Source organism: Mobula birostris, chromosome 18 (assembly GCF_030028105.1).
Source record: "Mobula birostris isolate sMobBir1 chromosome 18, sMobBir1.hap1, whole genome shotgun sequence".
In the NCBI taxonomy this organism is placed as follows: Eukaryota; Metazoa; Chordata; class Chondrichthyes; order Myliobatiformes; family Myliobatidae; genus Mobula; species Mobula birostris.
Window position 1 is genome coordinate 67,455,924 of NC_092387.1, and position 25,130 is coordinate 67,481,053.

General features: G+C 43.5%; 1 protein-coding gene across 4 annotated transcripts in view; it reads right to left on the reverse strand.

Moving 5' to 3' along the window:
• Positions 1-4,563: 4,563 nt before the first annotated feature.
• The window catches only part of LOC140212193 (neurotrypsin), a 69,296-nt gene continuing 48,729 nt past the window's right edge, over positions 4,564-25,130 (reverse strand). For all 4 annotated transcript variants that reach the window (XM_072282870.1, XM_072282869.1, XM_072282866.1 and 1 more), the window contains 5 exons: positions 21,741-21,946; positions 19,563-19,641; positions 15,003-15,125; positions 13,683-13,963; positions 4,564-5,737 (listed from right to left, as the gene is read on the reverse strand). In XM_072282870.1, coding sequence (XP_072138971.1) covers positions 5,394-5,737; positions 13,683-13,963; positions 15,003-15,125; positions 19,563-19,641; positions 21,741-21,946 — 1,033 coding nt within the window. In that variant the 3' untranslated portion in view covers positions 4,564-5,393. The remainder of the gene's footprint in view (positions 5,738-13,682; positions 13,964-15,002; positions 15,126-19,562; positions 19,642-21,740; positions 21,947-25,130) is intronic.

Genomic DNA, 25,130 nt, shown 5'->3' on the forward strand with positions numbered 1-25,130 from the left:
CAGAGGGGTTACTAATGACAATCCAGTGGTATTATAGTCACGGATACTAATACAAGCATTGTAGTCCAGATTTACACTCAGGGGCCAGTTTGTTAGGTAGAGGAGGTACCTAATGTATGGAGTGTATTTCTATATGTTCGTAGTCCTCTGCTGCTCTGCTACTCTCTTCAGCCTTTACGTTCTGAGGAGGTAGAGAGAGCTAGACGATGCACATCTATACTCACATCCTTCTACAGATGCACAGTGGAGAGCATCCTAACATGCTGCAAACCTGCATGGTATGGAAACTGCACCGCGGCTGACAGGAAGGCTCTACTACGGTAATCAATGCATCAAAGCTGACAGATAAAGGATGGCAACATCATGAAGGATCTCACCCACCCTGCTCATGGACTGTTTGTCCCACTCTCATCAGGGAGGCGACTACACATCATCTATGCCAGGAACACCAGATTCAAAAACAGTTACTTCCCCCAAGCAGTAAGTCTGACCAACATAGAGCCTGGCAGCGATGACAATGTGGGCGTCACTGAGACACTTCAGAAAGAAGATCATAGTTGGGAACTTAACCTCCAAGGATACACCTTGAATCAAAAGGACAGGGAGGTAGGTGGGGTGGGGGAGGGTGGCTCTGTTGATAAAAAGTGAAATCAAATCCTTAGAAAGAGGTGACACTGCTGTTATAGAAAGAAGATGTAGACTCCTTGTCAGTAGAGTTAAGAAACTGTGAGAGTAAAAAGCCCTTATGGTCCCCAAACAGTAACACGATGTGGGACATAAATTTAACATATATAATACTTGGGATATAATTTTCAACAGGAACTAGAAAAGGCATGTAATAAGGGCAATGTCACGATTAGTCATGGGGGAATTTGAAAATGCAGGTAGATTGGGAAAATCAGGTTGTTGCTGGATCCCAAGAGAGAGAATTTGTAGAATGCCTACAGGATGGCTTTTTAGAGCAGTTTGTTCTTGAGCCCACTAGGGGAAAGGCCATTCTGGGATTGGATATTTTCTAATGAATCAAATTTGATTAGGGAACTTAAGGTAAAGGTAAGGGAGACAATGATTATAATATGATAGAATTCACCCTGCAGTTTGAGAGGGAGAAGATCAAGTCAGATGTATCAGTATTACAGTGGAGTAAAAGGAATTACAGAAACATGAGCGAGGAGCTGGCCAAAGTTGATTAGAAGCGACACAAGCAAGGATGACAGCAGAACAGCTGGAGTTTCTGGGAGCAAGTCAGAAGGCACAGAGATAGATCTATCCCAAAGAAGAAGAAGTATTCTAAAGGGAGGATGAGGCAACCGTGGCTGACAAGGAAAGTCAAAACAACATAGAAGCAAAAGAGAGGTCATATAATACAGCAAAAATTAGTGGGAAGTTAGAGGATTGGGAATTGTTAAAAATCATCAGAAGGCAACAAAAAAAACATAAGGAGAGAAAAGATAAAATATGAAGAAAAGCTAGCCAAAAATATCAAAGAGAATACCAAAAGTTTTATTCAGATGTATTAGGAGTAAAAGAGAGATTAGAGTGGATATTGGACCGCTGTAAAATGAAGTGGAGAGGTAGTATTGGGGGTGGGGAGGCAAGGAAATGGCGGATGAACTTAATAAGTACGTTGTGACAATCTTCACTGTAGAAGACACTAGGTAGTATGCTGGAAATTCAAGAATGTCAGGGGGCAGAAGTGAGTGTAGTTGCTATTACTAAGGAGAAGGTGCTTGGGAAGCTGAAAGGTCTGAAGGTAGTTAAGTCACCCGGACCAGTCCTGTCCTGTCCCACCTTGAAAATGGGGTCTCATATGACAGACTGCTGTTATAGACTTTAGTTTGGATTCAACACCATTATACCCCAGAACTGGTGGGGAAACTGTCCTCACTGGGTCTCAACACTGGATTTCTTAACAGTAAGGTCAAAGTCAGTCCTTATGGACAGCAACGTCCCTTGTCCTATTATGCTGAGCACTGGTGCTCCCCAAGGCTGTGTGCTCAGTCCACAGCTGTTCACACATGAGTGTGTCACAGGATCCATCTCAAACCATGTCATCAACTTTGTGAATGACAGTAGTTGGTCTTATCAAGAATGATAATGAGACGGAGAGTAGTGAGGAAGTGGAGCGGCTGGAAGATTGGTGTGAGAAGACAGCTTAAGCCTGAACAAAGAGAAGACCAAGGAAGTCATTGTGGACCTCAGGAAGGTGCAGATGAGCCACCCCCTCTGCAAATACATGGCTCCTCCATAGAGAGAGTTAAGTGTACAAAGTTCACGGATGACCTCACTTGGTCGCTTCATATCATCTCCCTGAACAAGAAGGCACAGCAGCGTCTCCACTTCCTAAGAAGATTGAGGCGAGCAAGCCTCCCTCCCACCCCACCCCGCCAATTTTACAGGAGCACCATTGAGAACACCCTGACAAGTTGCATCTCCATCTGGTCTGGGAGCAGCTGAGCATCGGACCATAAGTCCCTACGGAGGACTGTGAGAACATCTGTGAGAAGTCTCCTTGCCATCCATCGGGGACATTTATCAGGTGCGCTGTGTACACAGGGATCTTACTGTTATTAAAGATCCCACCCATCTATCTAGCATCCTCTTTGACTTTCTACCATCAGGCAGGAGACTACAATGCATAAAAACAAGAACAGTCAGGATTAGAAACAGTTTTTTCTGCCAGGTTATTAGGCTTCTGAACTCTAGCCACATCGTTTTCGAAGTGTCACACTTCCATACCTTACAATATTTAATATTAATGCACTTTAGTTTATTATTTATGTGTGATTCATGTGGAGATTTTATCCTTACCTTCATAAATTATTATGTGTTATGTGTGTTACTGTGGTTTACACCCTGGTTCACAGAAATGTCTTGTTTTTATATACATTATATGGTTATATAGATGTACATAGTTGACTTGACTTGAAGAGATTGTGGAGGCATTAATAATGATGTTTCAAGAACTTCTAGAATCTGGAATGGGTCTGGAGGACTGGAAAATTGAAAATGTCACTCCACTCTTTAAAAAGGGAGGGAGGCAGAAGAAGGAAAATTATAGGTCAGATAATCTGACTTCAGTGGTTGTGAAGATATTGGAGTCCATTATTATGGATGAAATATCGGGATACCTGGAGGCACATGATAAAGTCGGCCAGAGTCAGCATGGTTTCAGTGAGGGGAAATCTTGGCTGACAAATTTGTTAAAATTCTTTGAGGAAATAACAGGCAAAGGAGAATCAGTGAATGTTGTGTCCTTGTTTTTCAGAAAGTCTTTGACAAGGTGCCGCAGATGAGGATTGTTAAACCAGATAAGAGCCCGTGATATTACAGAAAAGATACTAGCATGGAGAGAGGATTGGCTGATTGGCAGGAGACAAAGAGTGGGAATAAGGGGGCCTATTCTGATTGGCTGCTGGTGACAAATGGTGTCTGCAAGGGTCAGTATTGGGACTGCTTATTTTCATGCTATATGTCGACAATTTGGATAACAGAATTAATAGCTTTGAGGCCATGTTTGCAGACAATACAAAGATAGGTGGAGGGGCAGGTAGTGTTGAGGAAGCATAGAGTTTGCAGAGGACTTAAGATAGATCAGGAGAACTGACAGATGGAATATACTGCAGTGAAGTGTATGGTTATGTGCAGTGGTAGAGGGATAAAGGTGTAGACTATTTTCTAAACCGGGATAAAATTCAAAAATCGGAGGTGCAAAGGGAGTTGAGCAGGATTCCCTAAAGGTTGACTTGCAGGTTGAGTCTGTGGTAAGGAAGACAAATGCAATGTTAGCATTCATTTCGAGAGGACTCGAATATAAGAGCAAGGATGTAATGCTGAGAATTTATAAGGCACTGAATAGACCACACTTGTGAGTGTTGTGAGCAGTTTTGTGCCCCTTATCTGAGAAAAGATGTGCTGGCAAAGCAGAGTGTTCAGAGGAGGTTCACGAGGATGGCTCCAGGAATGAAACGGTTAATGTATGAAGAGCATTTGGGCCTGAACTTGCTGGAGTTTAGAAGAATAAGGGGGAGGGGGGGATGGAATCTTATTAAAACCAATCAAAAATTGAAAAGCCTAGACAGTGGATGTGGAGAAAATGTTTCCTATAGTGGGTGAGTCTAGGACCAGAGGGCACAGCATCAGAATAGAAGGACGTCCATTTAGAACAGTAAAAATTTCTTTAGCCAGAGGGTGGTGAATCTATGGAATTCATTGCCACAGATGACTGTGGAAGCCAAATCATTGAGTGTATTTAAAGCAAAGGTTGATAGGTTAGCCAGGGCACCAAAGGGCACATGGAGAAAGCAGGAGAATGGGGTTCAGTGGGAAAATAAATCAGCCATGATGGAATGGGAGAACAGATTCGATAGGCCAAGTGGCTTAATTCTGCTCCTATATCTTATGGTCAAATAGTCCAACAGCCCCACCCACTAATCCACCCCTTCACAGCGCCCCCCCCACCACCATTACTTTATCATTTCCTGTCAGTCACCTTCCGTACAGACATTCCTGTGCCTAGTGTCACTTTATGGACATACAATCAGTTTATATATGTAAGCTATCTTATGCATTTATATCTATTGTGGTTTTTTATTGTTGTATTCTTTACCTTAGTGTATGTTTTATTTTGCGCTATATCAGGGTAACAATGACTTTGTTCTCCTTTACACCTGTATACTGGAAATTACATTAAACAGTCTTGAATCTTGAATCCTGCCGTGGTAACCCACTTCAAGGTTTGATGTGTTGTGTGTTCAGAGATGCTCTTCTGCACACCACTGTTGTAACATGGTTTGAGTCACGGTTGCCCTCCTGTCAGCTTGATTCAGTCTGCCCAATCTCCTTTGACCTCTCTCATTAACAGGGTGTTTTTGCCCACAGAACTGCTGCCCACTGGATGTCTTTTGTTTTTTGCACCATTCTCTGTAAACTCGAGAGACCGTTGTGCATGAAATCACAGGAGATCAGTAGTTTCTGAGATATTTAAACCACCCCGTCTGGCACCAACAATCATTCCACGATCAAAGTAATTTGGATCACATGTCTTCCTCATTCTGATGTTTGGTCCGAATAACAATTGAACCTCTTGACCATGTCTGCATGCTTTTATGCATTGAGTTGCTGCCACGTGATTGGCTGATTGGATATTTGCATTAATAAGCAGGTGTACAGGTGTACCTAATAAAGTGGCCACTGAGTGTATGTAACCTGGATTAAATTCCTCAGTGACTTGCTGGGATTCAAGTTCATACCTCATCTTCTTCATCCAGATCTGCCAACATAACAAGACCATAAAAGCCACCATATTGCCTGAATTCTGATGACAACCCAGTTTTACTCAGTGTAGCTGAGAAAGAAGTTCTCAGTCTCTTCCTTTACTCCCAGCCACCATTTCATGCCTTGCTCAATAGCTTGTCCTGAGTTTTCACTTTGGTTTCAGTCACTTTCCTAATCCAGTTTACAAACTTTGATACTTTAGTGTAAACTCCAGGAGAATCTCTTCTTCCACAACCATATCCCCAGGAGGTAACCCCCAGAATAACCCAGCGCCCCTCTGTTCGCTGACACACCAGGGGACCACCACTGTCTCCTTGGCAACTGTCCACGCGTTTGTGTTCGGACAGATTGCCAGCACAGAGCATCCGGGACGTAAACTTGCTCCTGTAGCGCCTTTGACAGATGTCCTTTGGTAGTAAGGGAACAGCACCTTGAAGTAATGTCCTTGAGTAGGATTGTCCTGAAAGGAAGAAAAATGATAAGTTACTGTATTAATTCAAAGTTGAAAATAAATTTATTATCAAACTGCAAGAGTAAAATGGCAATTATATACTGGCCTCCCAACAGTAGCAGGGAAGTGGACCACAAATTACAACAGGAAATAGAAAAGGCATGTCAAAAGGACAATGCTATGATAGTCATGGGAGATTTTAACATGTAAATCAATTGGGAAAATCAGGTTGGTAATGGATCTCAAGAGAGTGAGCTTGTTGAATGCCTATGAGATGTTTTTTTAGAGCAGTTTGTTATTGAGCTGACGAGGGGATTAGTTATACTGGATTGGGTGTTGTGTAATGTACCAGAGGTGATTAGGGAGCTTAAGGTAAAGGAACACTTAGGAAGCAGTGATCACAATATGATGAGTTAAACTTGAAATTTGATGGTGAGAAAGTAAAGTCTGAAGAAGCTGCATTTTTCAGTGGAGTAAAGGAGATTACAGCAAAATGTGAGAGGAGTTGGCCAAAGTAAATTGGAAGGAGATGCTGGCAGGGATGACAGCAGAGCAGCAATGGCATGAGTTTCTGGGAAAAATGAGGAAGGTGCAGGATAGATGTTTTCCAAAAATGAAGAAATATTCAAATGGCAAAATAATACAACCATGGCTGACAAGGAAAGTCAAAGTAAAAGCAAATGAGAGGGCATACAACTATGTAAAAATAAGTGGGAAGATAGAGAATTGGGAAGCTTTTACAAACTTACAGAGAGCAACTAAAAGAATCATCAAGAGGGAAAGGATGAAATATGAAAGCAAGCTCGCAAACAACAACAAAGTGATAGTAAAAGCTTTTTCAAGTATGTAAAAAATAAAAGAGAGATGACTGTGGATATAGGGCAACTGGAAAATGAGGCCAGAGAAATAATAACGGGTACAAGGAGATGGCAGATGAACCAAATGAGTATTTTGCATTAGTGTTCATTGTGGAAGAGACTAGCAGTGTGCCAGATGTTGAAATGAATTGAATTGGCTTTATCACTTATATCCTTCATATACGTGAGTAAAAATCTTTACATCTCTGTTCAAATGTGCGATATGTGCGATGTGTATTATAGTCATTTATAATAAATAATATGTACAACAGGATAGTCAATATAACATAAAAATACAGTTGCATCAGCATGAATTAATCAGTCTGATGGCCTGGCGGAAGAAGCTGTCCTGGAGCCTGTCCATCCTGGCTTTTATGCTGCAGTACTCCTTTCTGGATGGTAGTAGCTGGAACAGTTTGTGGTTGGGGTGACTCGGGTCTCCAATGATCCTTAGGTCCCTTTTTACACACCTCTCTTTGTAAATGTTGTGAAAATGGGAAGTTCACATTTACAGATGCGCTGGGTTGTCCACACCACTCTCTGCAGAGTCCTGTGATTGAGGGAAGTACAGTTCCCATTCCAGGCAGTGATGCAGCCAGTCAAGATGCTCTCAAACATGCCTCTACAGACAGTTCTTAGAATTTAAGGGGCCATACCAAACTTCTTCAACCACCTGAGGTGAAAGAGGCGCTGTTATGCCTTTTTCACCACACAGCTGGTATGTACAGACCACATGAAGTCCTCAGTGGTGTTTTTGCTGAGGAACTTAAAGCTGTTCACCTTCTCAACCCCAGATCCATTGACGTCTCTAGGGGTTAGCCCGTCTCCATTCCTCCTGTAGTCCACAACCAGCTTCTTTGGTTTTGCGACATTGAGGGAGAGATTGTTTTCTTGACACCGATGTGTCAGGGTGATGACTTCTTCTCTGTAGGCTGCCTCATTATTATTTGAGCTTAGGCCAATCAGTGTAGTGTTGTCAGCAAATTTAATTAGCAGATTGGAGCTGTGGGTGGGGACACAGTCATGGGTATACAGAGAGTAAAGGAGGGGATCCCCTGAGGGGCTCCTGTGTTGAGGGTCAGAGGGGCAGAGGTGAGGGAACCCACTCTTACCACCTGCTGGCGATCTTACAGGAAGTCCAGGATCCAGCTGCACAAGGCAGAGTGAAGGCTGAGGTCTTTGAGCTTCTTGTCGAGCCTGGAGGGAATTATGGTGTTGAATGCTGAACTGTAGTCCAAGAACAGCATTCTCACATAAGCATCCCTCTTCTCCAGATGTGTAAAGATGGTGTGTAGAGCTGTTGCTATTGCGTAGTCTGTTGATCGGTTGTGTTGGTAGACAATTTGTAGAAGGTCCAGTGTGGATGGCAGCATGTTGCAGATGTAGTTCTTGAACAGCCTTTCAAAGCATTTGCTTATTATTGAGGTGAGCAAGACAGAACGCCCGTCAGGGAAGAGAAGTGTGTGAGGGAAGAGAAGTGAGTGCAGTTACTATTACAAGGAAGAAGGTGCTCAAAAAGCTGAAAGATCTGAGGGTACATAAGTCAACCAGACCATAAGACATAGGAGCAGAATTAGGCCACTTTCTTGCCCATTCTCCTAACCATCTAAGTCTTTCTGCATCCTACCTGTTTCCTCAACACTACCTGCCTCTCCGCCAATCTTCATATCATCTGCTAACTTTGCAACAAAGCCATCTATTCCATCATCTAAATCATTGATATACAGTATAAAAAGAAATGGTCTCAACACTGACCCCTGCGGAACACCAAAATCACTGGCAGCCAACCAGAAAAGGATCCTTTTATTCCCACTTGCTGCCTTCTTCCAATCAGCTAATGCTCTAAGCATGTTAGTAACTTTCCTGTAACTTTCCATGGGCTCTTAACTTGGTAAGCAGCCTTATGTGTGGCACCTTGTCAAAGGCCTTCTGAAAGTCCAAATATACAACATCTTCTACATCCACTTTGTCTATAATAATTGTAATCTCTTCAAAGAATTCCAACAGGTTCTCAGCCAGGATTTGCCCTGAAGGAAACCAAGCTGATTTTGTCCTGTGTCACCAAGAACTCCATCACCTCATCCTTAACAATTGACTCTAACATCTTCCCAACCACTGAGGTCAGGCTAACTGGTCTATCATTTCCTTTCTGCTGCCTTCCTCCTTTCTTAAAGAGTGGAGCGACGTTTGCAATTTTACAGTCCTCTGGCACCATGCCAGAGTCCAATGATTTTTGAAAGGTCATTTCTAACGCCACCACAATCTCTAACATTACCTCTTTCAGAACACTAGGGTGCAGTTCATCTGGTCTGGGTGACATATGCACCTTTAGGTCTTTCAGCTTTTTGATCACCTTCTCTCTTGTAATAGTAACTGCACTCACTTCTCTTCCTTCACACACTACAACTTCAGGCAAACTGCTAGTGTCCTCCACAGTGAAGACTGATGCAAAATGGTCATTTCATCCGCCATCTCATTGTCCCCCGTTATTATTTCTCCTGCCTCATTTTCTAGCGGTCCTTTATCCACTCTCATGTCTTTTTTATTTTTAACATACTTGAAAAAACTTTCACTATCCACTTTGATATTATTTGATTATTTGAAATGATCCCTGGGATGGCAGGACTTTCATATGATGAAAGACTGGATCGACTAGGTTTATATTCGTTGGAATTTAGAAGATTGAGGGGGGATCTTATTGAAACATATAAAATCCGAAAGGGATTGGACAGGCTAGATGCAGAAAGATTGTTCCCGATGTTGGGGAAGTCCAGAATGAGGAGTCACAGTTTGAGGATAAAGGGGAAGCCTTTTAGGACTGAGATTAGGAAAAACTTCTTCACACAGAGAGTGATGAATCTATGGAATTCTCTGCCACAGGAAACAGTTGAGGCCAGTTCATTGGCTATATTTAAGAGAGAGTTAGATATGGCGCTTGTGGCCAAAGGGATCAGGGGGTATAGCGGGAAGGCTGGTACAGGGTTTTGAGTTGGATGATCAGCCATGATCATACTGAATGGCGGTGCAGGCTCGAAGGGACGAATGGCCTACTCCTGCACCTATCTTCTATGCTTCTATTTACTAGCTTGCTTTCATATTTCATTTTTCCTTTTTTTAGTTTCTCTCTGTGGGTTTTTAAAAGCTTCCCAATCCTCTATATCACCACTGTGTCAGGGTGATGACTTCCTCTCTGTAGGCTGCCTCATTATTATTTGAGATTAGGCTAATCAGTGTAGTGTCGTCAGCAAATTGAATTAGCAGATTGGAGCTGTGGGTGGCGACACAGTCATGGGTATACAGAGAGTAAAGAAGGGGGCTCAGTACGCAGCCCTGAGAGAAGGGGGGGGAAGGGCTTTGGGGTTCTAACATTTAACTGTTATTCATTCTTTGGGGCACTTCTCTATTTTTGTGGATGTTTGCGAAGAAAAAGAATTTCAGGATGTATATTGTATACATTTCTTGATATTAAATGTACCTATTGAAACTATTGAAACATCCACTACTTCCTCTGGCAGCATGATGCACACTCGCATCACCCTCTGACTGAAGAAAGTCCCCCTTAGGTCCCCCTTAATTACTTCACCTTTCAGCCTTAACCTCCAGTTCTAGTCTCACCCAACTGCAGTGGAAAAAGCCTGCTGATATTTACCCTATCTATATCCCTCACAATTTTGTATAACTCTATCAAATCACTCCTCATTCTCCTACGCTCCAGGGAATCACGTCCTAACCTACACAACCCAGGTCCCTATAACTCAGGCCCTCAAGTCCTGGCAACTTCCGAGTAAATTTTCTCTGCACTCTTTTAATCTCATGCCATCTTTCCTGTAGGTATGCGACCAAAACTGCACACAATACTCCAAATTAGGCCTCCTATACAGATCCATAAGACCATAAGACAGTGCAGCAGAACTAGTCCATTCAGCCCATCGAGACTGCTGTGTCAATATATCATGGCTGATTTATTTTCCAAGGACTGACAGGGGAAGTGGTTGTGGCAGGTATGTACATTAATGATATTTAAAAGACACTTGGACAAGTACATAGAAAGGAAAAATTTTGAGGGAAATGAGCTCGGCCTAGATGGGAATCTCGGTCGCAAGGGTGAGTTGTGCTGAAGAGCCCATTTCTATGCTGTGTGACTGCATGATCTTCTTTTGTTTTACCCAGTGAGTTGTGAATACATTACCCAAGCTATTCAATAACTTCAGAAAGAGATTTTTCTGTAAAGGATAAAATGACAGAAGTGTACATCATGTTGTCTCTGAAATGGTGTCGCATATTGCCCTGTTCAAGGGTAACTGGGGAACCTGTCAAAACTCCAACCCAGATATGACATCTGTCCTGCTGCTCTGGGTTCGCTGGGTTCACTGGAAATTTCGTTATACTATTGTGTAAACAGAGTGAAATAAAGGTAAGCCGGGGTACCAATCCTCCAAGTGGACCACAAACTTGCCGTAGGGTTTGGAGGCTTGCGTGACTCAAGGACCCAGAGAGCTATGTTAGTTGGAGTCAGGGCTTTGTGCTTTGGCACTTGGTACGGTCACCCACGCTAAACAGGTCAAAGGGTAGAGGCCAAACTAAGAGTGGTCCACCAGTCCTGCAGGTTCGGGGGTTCATCTTAGGGCTAACAACTCTGACCGGTCAAACAAAATTGTTACGGAAACAGCAATGAAGAATCCTTCTACATCTGAGTGTGACAGTATTGCTGTGACTCCACCCAGGACCTGTGTGGCTGGCACTAGTGAAAACCAAGAGGAAGCTACTGACGTGATGAAGGAAGCCCTGAGCACTGCCAGAGATGGAGGACTTAATTGCTGCCCTAAACACCAGCGGTGTAAAGGGCAGTGAGTAAGTAAGAGGTATCAATAGGATTATGCCCAATAATCTGGCTGCATCTTGGCCTGGTCTGCAAACACTAATGCCCAGGAACAGAATACGCCCCAGTCCATTGCAGGCAAAGCTCTCCCCGTCATTGGGCACATTGGGAAGAAAGCAGCTTCCATCATCGAGAACCCCCACCACCATCCAGACCATGCTCTCTTCCCACTAAAGGCAGCACAGGAGCCTGAGGACCCACACCACCATGTTCAGGAACAGTTATACCCACAACCATCAGACCCCTGAACCAGCATGGATATCTTCATTTACCTCAATACTGTACAGATTCTAAACCTATAGACTTGCTTTCAAGGACTCCACAACTTACATTTTGAATACTTTTTTTTGCACACTTTTTTTCTTGAACAAAAGAGGACAACTACACTCATTCCATTTCTGGAATTCCCACAGCCAATGGTTTCACGTTGAAAACTCCTTATCTTGTAATTTCATGTTATTGTTATTTATTGCTATTTATTTATATTTGCATTTGCACAGTTTGTTGTTCATTGATCCTGTTTACATTACTACTGTTTTATAGATTTGCTAAGTATACCCACAGGAAAAAGGATCTCAGGGTTGTATGTGATGACACATATGTACTCTGATAATAAATTTTACTTTGAACTTTGTCTTCTTTTGCATTGGTTGTTTGGCCAACTCCTCTCTCATACCACTGTAATTTCCCTTACTCCAATGAAATACGCTACATTAGATTTTACTTTCTCCCTATCAAATTTCAAGTTAAACTCAATCATATTGTGATCATTGGTTCCCAAGGGTTCTTTTACCTAAACTCCCTAATCGCCTCCAGTTCATCACATAACACCCAATCCAATACAGTATAGCTGATCCCCAGTAGGCTCAACGACAAACTGCTGTAAAAAGCCATCTCTTAGCATTCAACAAACTCACTCTCTTGAGATCCATTACCAACCAGATTTTCCCAATCGACCTGCATGTTAAAATTTCCCATGACTACCATAACATCGCCCTTTTGACTCGCCTTTCCTAATTCCTGTTGTAATCTGTGGTCCACCTCCCAGCCCATGTTGGGAGGCCTGCAAATAACTGCCATCAATGTCCTTTTACCCTTGCAGCTTCTTAACGGAACACACAAGGATTCAACATTTTCCGATCCTATGCCACATCTTTCTACTGATTTGATGCTATTCTTTACCAATACAGCCACATCACCCCCTCTACCTACCTTCCTATGCCTCCAACATAATGTGTAACCATGGACATTCAGCTCCCAACTACAATCATTCTTCAGCCACGATTCAGTGATGGCCACAACATCATACCTGGCAATCTGTAATATTGCAACAAGATCATCCACCTTATTTCTTATACTACGTGCATTTAGATACATCATCTTGAGTACCGTATTTGCTATCCTTTCTGACTCTGCATCCCTAATGATTTGATACTCAGCCTGTTGGCTGCAACTAAGTCCCATCAACTGCCTGCCCTTCCTGACAAACTGTCTAGATGCTATCTCTGCTTTTTTACCATCCGTCCTTTCCTGAGTCCCTTCACTCCAGTTCCCACCCCCCTGCCAAGTTAGTTTAAACTCTCCCCAACAGCTCTAATAAACTTGCCTGCAAGAATATCGGTTCCCCTCGGGTTCAGGTACAACCCGTCACTTTTGAACAGGTCATACTTCCCCAGAAGAGATCCCAGTGATCCAAGGACCTGAAGCCCTGCCCCCTGCACCAGCTTCTCAGCCACACATTTATGATGCTAAAATTATGTCCCCTTGTGTTAGCCTTTTTCACCCTAGCAAAAAGTCTCTGGGTGTCTACTCGATCTATGCCTCTTATCACGTTATACACCTTTATCAAGTCACCTCTCATCTTCCTTTGCTTAAAGAGAAAAGCCCTGGCTCGCTCAAACTACCCTCATTAGACATGCTCTGCAATCCAGGCAGCATCCCGGTAAATCTCCTCTATACTCTCGCTAAAGCTTACATCCTTCCTATAACGAGGTGACCAGAACTGAACACAATACTTCAAGTGTGATCTAACCAGTGTTTTATCGAGATGCAACATAACCTCGTGAGTCTTGAACTCAATCCCCTAATTCTTAATATCCTGTCAACTTGTGAAATATTATAGCAAGGATGTGGAAGCTTTAGAGAGGGTGCAGAGCAGTTTCTACACAGTACATTCCATGTAGGTCGAAGAAGAACTCTGAGCTCAGAAACCATTTACCTGTGTCTCCCCAGCCGGTAATGTAACAGGATTGCCTGTTGATTCTGATCTTCTCCTTTCTGCCTGGTAAGCAGATAGGTGATGCGTACTGATTAAATGTCACACAGTGTCCTTCCCTGCCCCTCATTCTGACCAGTGCTATGTCATTATCGTTGCTGTCTGGCCTGTAGTTCCTGTGCATGACAATTCTCTCCACAGGAATCTCTCGCTCGTATTCATCCTCCACGGCTGTGTGGTAGTCACCGACCCGAATAAAGTAGCGACTTGTGTCATTACCAAACCTGTGAAAGATGGATGAGCAATGAAATTGGCACTTTCAAATCTAAAATATCTCAGGATATTTCAATGGAAGAACATCAGAAGAAAATTGATACAAGGTACAGGATCATCAGGACTAGGATTGCCAGACTGGATTACAGGTCTTTCCCCCAGGCGGTGAGACTCCCTCCACCGACGTCTCATCACGAGGAAAGCGAGCCGATTACTGTATTGTTTACAGTTTACCTGTGCATCAGGAAGGAGGCACAGAAACATCAGGAGCATCAGAACTAGGACTGCCAAACTGGGTAACAGCTTCTTCCCCCAGGCTGTGAGACTAATGAATACCCTGCCACCACCGAGGGCCCGTCACTAGGGCAGCGAGCTGTTGACTGTATTGTTTATTGATTTATTTATTTTTATTTATTGCGATACAGTGCTGAATAGGTCCTTCTGGTCCTTCAAGTCGTGCCACCCAGCGATCCCCTGATTTTAATCCGAGTCTGACCACGGGACAAGTTACAATGACCAATTAACCTACAAACCGGTAGGTCTTTGGGTTGTGAGAGGAAACCAGAGCACCCAGAGGAAACCTTTATGGTCACAGGGAAGAAGTACAAACTCCTTACAGACAGTGGCGGAAATTAAACCCAGGTTGCCTGTACTGTAAAGCGTTGTGCTAACCACTACACCACTGTGCTGTCCCACTCTAGAGCTTGATTTGGCCCATCAGCATTTGTACAGGCAAAGTTATAGTCAAGTTTTGGGTTGAGAACTTAAAGTTTCACTCTAGATTTCAGCATCTGCCACCTCTTGTGTCTTTATTCTCTGCTACATTGGGGGATCCAAGAGATTCTGCAGATGCTGGAAATCCAGAGCAACACACACAAAGTGCTAGAGGAACTCAGCACAGCAGGCAGCATCCACAGAGGGGAATAAACAGTTGGCGTTTTGGTCTGAGACCCTTCATCAGACCAAAAGTAAACTTCATGCATCTTAGAGCTTTGAGAAGAGACCAAACTTTCTTTTTGAATGAAAACAAGGGATTGACTGCTTACAAACCTCTTAAAACAGTGAGCTGCTGTCAGCACCCAGCAATTGCTGATCAATGTGGCTCCGCACAGCAACCGGCTCCCGCGGTGGAACATCTTGAGTCTCAGTGAAGCCTGCCAAGGCCATCCACCCCTGGAAGGAGATCCCACAAACATTTTCACTGCAAAACCTTTAATGCTGTGTCCAGGGGACACAAAAAGGAATTGATTCAAGAGAGTAACCTACTGCTAAAGATTAAAGATTAGCTTTATTTATCACGTGTACATTGAAACATACTGGGAAATGCATCATTTTGTATCAAATCAAATCAGCGAGGATTGTAAGGGGGGCAGCCACAGAAGTCACTACACTTCCAGCACAAACATAAGACTATAAAATATAGAAGCATAATTAGGCATTTGGCCCATCAAGTCTGCTCCAGCATTCAATCATGGGTGATTTATTATCCCTCTAAACCCCATTCTCCTGCCTTCTCCCCCTAACCTTTGACACGTTTACTAATGAAGAACCTATCAATCTCATATCGACAACACAGTACTATAACCCTAACCCATATGTCTCTGGAATGTGGGGAGGAAACGGAAGGACCCAGAGCAATCCTACACAGTCATAGAGAGAACCGTATAGACAGCAATGGGAATTGAACCCCGATTGGTAATTGCTATCGCTGTAAAGTGATCGCACAACTGCTGCACTACTGTCTCGTGCATAGAGCAACCTGCCCCTTTACAATGGTGCCTAGCTTTAGACATTAGGACAGAGTTCAAAAGTACTGAGTAAGACTTAGAACAATTTATTTATTTAGAGTTACACATGGAACAGGCCCTTCCAGCAATCCACCGATTTAACCCTAGCCAATCACAGAACAACTTACAATGACCGATTAACTGGTACATCACTGGAATGTGGGAGGAAACTGGAGCACCCGGAGGAAACCCATGCAATCACAGGGAGAACATACAAACTCCTTACAGATGGTTGGCCACAGTTGGGCAGCATCCATAGAGGGAAATGGACAGTGGAAATTTCAAGTCGAGACTCTTCACTTGGACTGAAAGGTAGAATCAAAGTTCAAAACAAATTTATTATGGAAGTACGTATACTGCATGTCACTAAATACTAACTTGAAATTCATTTACCTGCAGTGACTTACAGGAAAGTAAAAGAAAATACAATAGCATTTGTGAAAAACTATGCATAAGATTGACACACAACCAATGTGCAGAAGAAGACAAACTGCAAATATAAAAAGTGGAAGTGTGTGTAGGCTGTGGAGTCAGTTCACAGCTAAGGAGAGTGAAGTTATTCATGTTGCTTCAGGAGCATTATAGTCATAGGGTAATAACTGTTCCTGAATCTGGTGGTGTGGGACCTAAGGCTTCTTTACCCTCTTCCTGATGGTAGTAGCGAAAATAAAGCATGGGCTGGCTACAGTATGGGGAGATGGCCATACTGTCTGTTGTAGCTTGTACAGCGGTCCCTTCTACTTTCTAGCTACAAAGAGGGATTCCAGATAATACTGAGTACTGTGTCTTCACTCCACTGGTGTTGAGACAGCAGCATTCAGAACTCACAACCTTCAAAATCAGAGGTATCACAAGTCAATAACACACTCTCAAATCTGGAGACACTTCACTCTCTGCCTTGGTCCCAATGATTAGATTAGATTAGATTAGATTCCACTTCATTGTCATCGTGCTGAGTACAGATACAAAGCCAATGAAATGCCGTTAGCTTCTCACCAGAAATGCAAAGAATAGTGTTATTTACAAAATAACTGCGAATAAAAAGTAAGTGCTACAGCACACAAATATAAAAGTACTGAGACAGTACAATATGGGTGCAATACTGCTTGGTGCTGTGATGTGAGGTTCAGCAGGGTCACAGCCTCAGGGAAGAAGCTCTTCCTGTACCTGCTGGTGCGGGAGCGGAGGCTCCTGTAGCACCTACTGGATGGGAGGAGAGTAAAAAGTCCATGGTTAGGGTGAGATGCATCCTTGATAATGCTTTTCACCCTGCCCAGGCAGCGTTTATTGTAGATGTTCTCAATGGTGGGCAATTGGGTGCCAATAATCCGCTGCGCAGTTTTCACCACACACTGGAGTGCTTTGCGATCTGATACGGGACAATTGCCATATCACTCTGAGATGCAGTTGGTGAGTATGCTCTCAATGGTACAGCGGTAAAAGTCTGTCAGTATCCTGGGACAAGAGGTGAGCTTTCTTGATGCTCCGCAGGAAATCAAGGCGCTGTTGCGCCTTTTTGATCTGTGTGTGAAAGCTTATAATGAACCATGATAGTGATGTTTTAGAATAAAGAGGCAAGGAAATACACAGGTATTCACTTGTGCACCAGCAGAGGCAAGGAATTGTACAAGTATTCACCCGTACGCCACAGCACCCAGCAAGCGTCAAGACAACATGAAGGCACCATTTAGTTTCCATCACTTCTTTAGACAGGACGTCAGCCTGGTGGGAACTGGGTCACAAGCTCTCGGAGACCAGCACTAGTTAAGACTGATACAGCCAGTAGTGAGCAGGAAAATAATGAGGGGATCCTGAGAAACCAAAGGAACAGTCCATTCATTACTCCAAAAAGGCAATGACAGCACTAAACGGCAGCCATTACATCGAGCATCTTCTTAAAGTCCAGTGAGAGCCACAAACTCTCTCTGTCACAGAAACAGGCCATTCAGCCCATCTAGTCCATGCTGAACCATTTAAACTGCCTAGTCCCATTGATCTGAACCTGGACCATAACCATCCATACCCTTCCTATCCACGTACCTATCCAAAGTTCTCTTAGACATTGAAATCAAGCTTGCATGAGCCACTGGCAGCTCATTCCACATTCTCATGATCCTCTGAATGAAGATTAAAGATTAACCCTCTTAAACTTTTCACTTTTCACCCTTACCCCATGACCTCCAGTTGTAGTCCCACCTCAGGGGAAAAGGCCTGATTACATTTACCCTATCTATATCACTCATAATTGTTCCTCATGTCCAAATCTTTGTGACCTCTTCTTAATTCACACCAAACCAAAAGACCATAAGATAAAGGAGCAGAATTAAGTCATTTGGCCCATCACATCTGCTCTGCCATTTCATCATGGCTGATCCAATTTTCCTCTCAGTCCCAATCTCCTGCCTTCTCCTATACCCTTTCATGCCCTGACCAATCAAGAATCTATCAACCTTTGCCTTAAGTATACATAAAGGCTTGTCATCTACAGATGCCTATGGCAAAGAATTCCACAGAAACATCCACCAAAATCTTGAGAACACTTCTTACTACAGAAATTGATCCTGTTAATCTTAAAGGTGAGCAACTGACCAATATTGCATGGAACCATAAAGGCTACAGGTAATGGTGGACAGAGCCTAGTCCATCACAAATATAGCCCTCGCACCATTGAGCACATTTACAAGGAGCACTGCCGCAAGAAAGCAGCATCCATCATCTAGGACCCCACCATCCAGGGCATGCTCTGGTCTTGCTACTACCATCAGGCAGGACGAGGAGAAGCCTTAGGTCCCAAACAGCTAGGTTCAGGAACAGTTATAAGATCATAAGATATAGGAGCAGAAGTAGGCCATTTGGCCCATCGAGTCTGCTCTGCCAATCAATCATAGGCTGATCAATTCTTCCAGTCATCCCCACACCCCTACTTTCACCCCATACCCTTTGATGCCCTGGGTAACCAGGAACCTATCTATCTCTGCCTTAAATACACCCAATGACTTGGCCTCCACAACCACTCGTGGCAACAAATTCTACAGATTTACCACCCTCTGACTAAAGTAATTTCTCTGCATCTCAGTTCTAAAAGGATCTCCTTCAATCCTGAAGTCGGTTCCTCTTGTCCTAGAATCCTCTACCATGGGAGATAACTTTGCCATATCTAATCTGTTCAGGCCTTTTAACATTCAGAATGTTTCTATGAGATCTCCCCTCATCCTCCTGAACTCCAGGTAATACAGCCCAAGAACTGCCAGACGTTCCTCATACAGTAATCCTTTCATTCCTGGAATCATTCTTGTGAATCTTCTCTGAACCCTCTCCAATGTCAGTATATCCTTTCTAAAATAAGGAGCCCAAAACTGCACACAATATTACCCTACAACTGTCAGAATCCTAAACTGACGTGAATAACTTCACTCACCTCAACTCTGAATTCATTGCACAACCCATGGACTGATTGTCAACGACTCTATAATTCAAGTTTTCAGTGTTATTTGTTTTTATTTGCACAATTTGTCTTCTTTTACACAACAGTTGCTTGTCAGTCTTTGTTTACATATAGTTTTTCAAAAATTTTATTGTATTTCTTTATTTTCCTGTAAATGCCTGCAAGAAAATAAATCTCAAAGTAAAAGATGGTAACATGTATGTACTTCGATAATAAATTTTACTTTGACTTTGAATATTAACAAATAGTAATCTGGTGGTAAATGGACCTTCACCAAAGACAAGTCCCCAATGTGGCCTCCAATCTCTTCTGCCAGTTGGTTGACGCTGTCTCCACCAAGGAGAGCAGAAAGTGTGAGCCAACATCCCCAGCTCCTACCTGATAGACTTGTTCCCCCCAATGATCCGCTTTTTGCGACGATTCATTGAACGCAGGCCGCACACTGAATGCAAAGAACCTGGAGATCACGCAAGAACAGATAGATTAGTAGTTAGGGTGGGAACGGAGTATGGTAGTTCAGTACCAAATCTGTCAATTCGTTCAAGGATCAAGGTTCAGAGATCATGTTTATTCACCATAAACATTTACATGTATTGTAAATTGGCTGTGGTGTGTTGGATAGGGCATGCATGCAACAAAAAAACAACATTCAACAATTATACAGAATATAGAATTATGTATATAAAAATAAAGTTAGAGATTAAAGCGCAGATATGGAATAAAATGTGTGTAAATACGTAAATACCAGCATGTAATTACAATGTAAGCAGCTTTGTAAAAAGTGGTTTAAGGTGTTTACAGTGCAGTGCAGTGATGGGAGTGATAGATAGAGGGGATGGGGGAGTAATTAGAATGGTTGATCAGATTAACTGACTAAGGAAAAAAACTTTTAAGATAGCATGAAATTTTCGTTTTAATAGGTTTAGAGCACTTTCCAGAAGGGAGACTTTGCAATGTGGATAATGGCCGCAATGCCCACTTCTTTGTCCGGGATGCAGACAAATCCTAAAGTGTCGGTAGACTGCAGTCAATGAGCTTTTCAGCTAACCTGACAGTTCATTGTAGATTTCTATTATTGTGAGAGGATGCTGCTGCAAACCAGACAGTAATGGCTGATGTGAGGATGCTCTCTACGATGGTAATGTGGAATTGCACTGGTATGTCACAGGTAGAAGGATCTGAAGCAACACGCGAAACGCTGGGGGGGATTCAGTGGGTCAGGCAGCATCTTTGGAGGGAAGTGGACAGTAAATGTTTTGGGTTGAGACCCTTCACATGGATCAGGTGGAGTATTTATGAATTTATTTCATTTATTTAGAGATACAGTGTGGAATAGACCCCTCCAGTTCGTCAAGCCATGTCTTCCAGCGATCACGAGGAAATGTGTAGATGCCGGAATTTCAAGCAACACACATCAAAGTTGGTGGTGAACACAGCAGGCCAGGCAGCATCTCTAGGAAGAGGTACAGTCGACATTTCGGGGCGAGACCCTTCGTCAGGACTAACTGAAGGAAGAGCTAGTAAGAGATTAGAAAGTGGGAGGGGGAGGGGGAGATCCAAAATGATAGGAGAAGACAGGAGGGGGAGGGATGGAGCCAAGAGCTGGACAGGTGATTGGCAAAAGGGATATGAGAGGATCATGGGACAGGAGGCCCAGGGAGAAGGAAAAGGGAGGGGGGAAACCCAGAGGATGGATAAGGGGTATAGTCAGAGGCACAAAGGGAGAAAAAGGAGAGAAAGAAAAAGAATGTGTGTATATAAATAAATAACGGATAGGGTACGAGGGGGAGGTGGGGCATTAGTGGAAGTTAGAGAAGTCAATGTTCATGCCATCAGGTTGGAGGCTACCCAGATGGAATATAAGGTGTTGTTCCTCCAACCTGAGTGTGGCTTCATCTGGACAGTAGAGGAGGCCGTGGATAGACATGTCAGAATGGGAATGGGATGTAGAATTAAAATGTGTGGCCACTGGGAGATCCTGCTTTCTCTGGCGGACAGAGCGTAGGTGTTCAGCAAAGCGGTCTCCCAGTCTGTGTTGGGTCTCGCCAATATATAGACCACATCGGGAGCACCGGACTCAGTATATCACCCCAGCCGACTCACAGGTGAAGTGTCGCCTCACTTGGAAGGACTGTCTGGGGCCCTGAATGGTGGTAAGGGAGGAAGTGTAAGGGCACGTGTAACACTTGTTCCATTTACAAGGATAAGAATCCCCGATTTAGCCCTAGCTGAATTACAGGACAATTTACAATGACCAATTAACCTACTAATCGGTAGGTCTTTGGACTGTGGGAGGAAACTAGAATGATTAGGGACAGCTGAACTGCAAAGGGAGGAGAGGGGACATCTGTGGTGCACCATAGGTCCACTAACAAATAGAATTTAAAATTTCTGGTTTCATCAACTCAAAGTAGTTGCAACAGAACAGGGGTTGAACTGTTGAGAGAGAGAAATGAGACAAACCAAGATCATGTATTTGGTAACTCGGTCCAAGTTCTTCAAAGACGCGCACTGGGAGTGTGTCCCACTTATCTCCAAGCTGCCATCATCACTCACCGCTGCTGCCGAGCTCCTCCAGCGCATCCTCCTCGTAATCGCAGATCACGCCTGCATCCTCGCTGTGCCAGCAGTTATGGACGCCGAATCCTAGTGTGTCACATTCATCCAGTGAGCGCTCGTGGCCCGTGCACTTCACATTGTCCAGATGAATGGGTCCGTGACCCTCCCCAAAGTAGGCCATCGTTCTCGCTTTGGACTGGCCACTGGAAGAGCAAGGGTGTTCAGTCAATGCTCAGTGAGGCACAGAAGGAGGACCTTCAGCCCCTCAAGTCTTTATCAAGTATCAACTATCCATTTGCATTAAGCCATTGCTGATTCTCCCCATGATGGTGCAGTGGTTAGTAGGATGATAACCGCTCCAGCAACCAGGGTACAGGTTCACTGCTGTCCATTAGGAGTTTGCACCTTCTCCTCATGGGAACATGACTGACCGCATTCACCCTTGTCCCTTGTCCCTTGTGATTTTACACCTTGATAAGATCACCTCTCAGTGTCTGACTCTGCAAGGAATATAGTCCCAGCCTGTCCAATCTCTCCCTGTAACTCAGTCCCTGAAATCCTGGCAATGTCCTTGTAAATCTTGTCTGCATAGCTTCCATAATATATTTCCTATAGCAGGGCGACCAAAACTGAATACTCCAAGTGTGGCCTCACAAGCGTCCTGTATAATCGGATCGTGACCTCTCAACTTTTATATTTTATGTCTTAATGTAAGAAGGACAATATTCCAAACACCTTCTTCACCATCTTATGACTCAACTTTCAGTGAACCATGTACTTGCACTCCCAGGTCCCTCTGTTCCTCTGTTCTACAACGCTCCCCAGAGCCCTGCCGTTCACTCTGAAAGACCATGTACTTGTGCTCCCAGGTCCCTCTGTTCCTCTGTTCTACAACACTCCCCAGAACCCTGCTGTTCACTCTGAAAGACCTTCCGTGATTTGACTTTCTAAAACACAGCACCTCACACTTACACAAATTCAACTTCATTTGCCATGCCTCGGTCCACTTCCTCAGCTGATCAAGATCTCCCTGTAACTTTTGATAATCTTCTTTGTTCTCCACTGCACCTCCTACATCTGCAAACATATTAAACGTGCCCATTACAGGCTTATCCAAACTGACAATGCACCCATCAGTGATGCCTAAAGCACACCATTAGTCACGGTCCAAGAAACATAGCACATCACAGTACAGCCCCTTCAGCCCACGATATTGTGCCAAGATTTTAACCTGTGCTTTAGGAGCTATGTATCTACTTTCTGTCTGTCAGTGTTGTATTTTGTGTTGCACATTTTATTATGGGTTACAGTAATTTGTCACGTGGGTTGGGGCGTGGTGGAAGTAGTTGAGTGTAGTCACATATTCACCCTTTGTCCTCGTTAGCTTAGTTAGAGGTATACCAAGCAGGGGGCGGATATTTTTGTTAACTGCTTATTATGCTAATTGTGTTATCACTAATATTACTAATGTCTCTCAGTCCAACCCTATGTCCCCGTCGTGAAAGGTGGAAACAGGTAAGGCTGGCCATCAAGGCTCTGGTGAAGCTGTGTAGGTCAATCACTTGTACAGAGGTTGCAGAAGCATTGATGGACTCCAACCATACCATTGACTTCAGAGGACGATGGAGACGGAGGTCGGCAATGGGAGCAAGGGTCCAAGTCAAGTCAAAGTAATAACACTGATAACGTTAATTTCATTATTGCTATGCTAGTTACATTGGTTTTGTCACTATATAAGATCATTGGTCTCTGCTGGTTTCGTAACAAAGAATCAAACATACATTTTTTGACTTGGGATTCAGTTATTTGGAAACGTGTTACAAAGTGTCAATTCCCTCACTCAGACTCTCAGCAGTTTTAGTTTGTTTTTTTAAATAGCCGCTTCATAGTCTAAGATCAAGTTAACCCCCCCATTTTTCTTTCATCTATGGTAGCATAGTGGTGAGCATAATGCTTTACAGTACAGGCGACTGGGGTTAAACTCCTGACACTGCCATGAGGAGTTTGTATGTTCTCCCCATGACCACGTGGGTTTTCTCTGACTGTTCCGGTTTCCTCCCGCAGTGCAAAGACATACCGGTTGGTAGATTAATTGTTCATTGTACTGTCTCCTGTGATTAGGCGAGGGTTAAATCGGGGAATGAGAATCAGAACCAGGTTTATAACTCTTGTCACGTGTTGTGAAATTTGTTAACTTAGCAGCAGCAGTTCAATGCAATACATAATATAGAAGAAAAAATAATAATCAATAAATAAATAAATCAATTACCATACAATTACGGTATATGTATATTGAATAGATTAAAAATCATGCAAAAAGCAGAAATAACATATATTCAAAAAGTGAGGTTGTGTTCACTGGTTCAATGTCCATTTAGGAATCGAATGGCAGAGGGGAAGAAGCTGTTCCTGAATCACTGAGTGTGTGCCTTCAGGCTTCTGTACCTCCTGCCTGATGGTAACACTGAGAAAAGGGCATGCCCTGGGTACTGGGGGGTCCTTAATAATGGACACTGCCTTTCTGAGACACCGCTCCTTGAAGATGTCCTCGGTACTATGTAGGCTAGCACCCAAGATGGAGCCATCTAAATTTACAACCTTCTGCAGCTTCTTTCGGTCCTGTGCAGTAGCCCCCACCATACTAGACAGTGATGCAGCCTGTCAGAATGCGCTCCACTGTACATCTATAGAAGTTTTTGAATGTACTTGTTGACATACCAAATCGCTTCAAACTCCTCATGAAGTATAGTCGCTATTTTGCCTTCTTCATAACTGCATCGATATGTTGGGACCAGGTTAGGTCCTCAGAGATCTTGACACCCAGGAACTTGAAACTGCTCACTCCCTCCACTCCTGATCCCTCTATGAGGATTGGTATGTGTTCCTTCGTCTTACCCTTCCTGAAGCCAACAATCAGCTCTTTCGTCTTACTGACATTGAGTGCCAGATTGTTGCTGTGACACGACTCCACTAGTTGGTATATCTCACTTCTGTACACCCTCTCGTCTCCATCTGAGATTCTACCAACAATGGTTGTATCATCAACAAACTTATAGATGGTGTTTGAGCTATGCCTAGCCACACAGTCATGGGTATAGAGAGAATAGAGCAGTGGGCTAAGCACACACCCCTGAGGTGCACCATTGTTGATCGTCAGGGAGGAGGAGATGTCATCACCAATCCGCACAGACTGTGGTCTTCCGGTTAGGAAGTCAAGGATCCAGTTGCAGAGGGAGATACAGAAGCCCAGGTTCTGTAACTTCTCAATCAGGATGGTGGGAATGATGGTGTTAAATGCTGAGCTATAGATGATGAACAGCATCCTGACATTGTGTTGTCCAGGTGGTCTAAGGCCATGTGAAGAGTTATTGAGACTGCGTCTGCCGT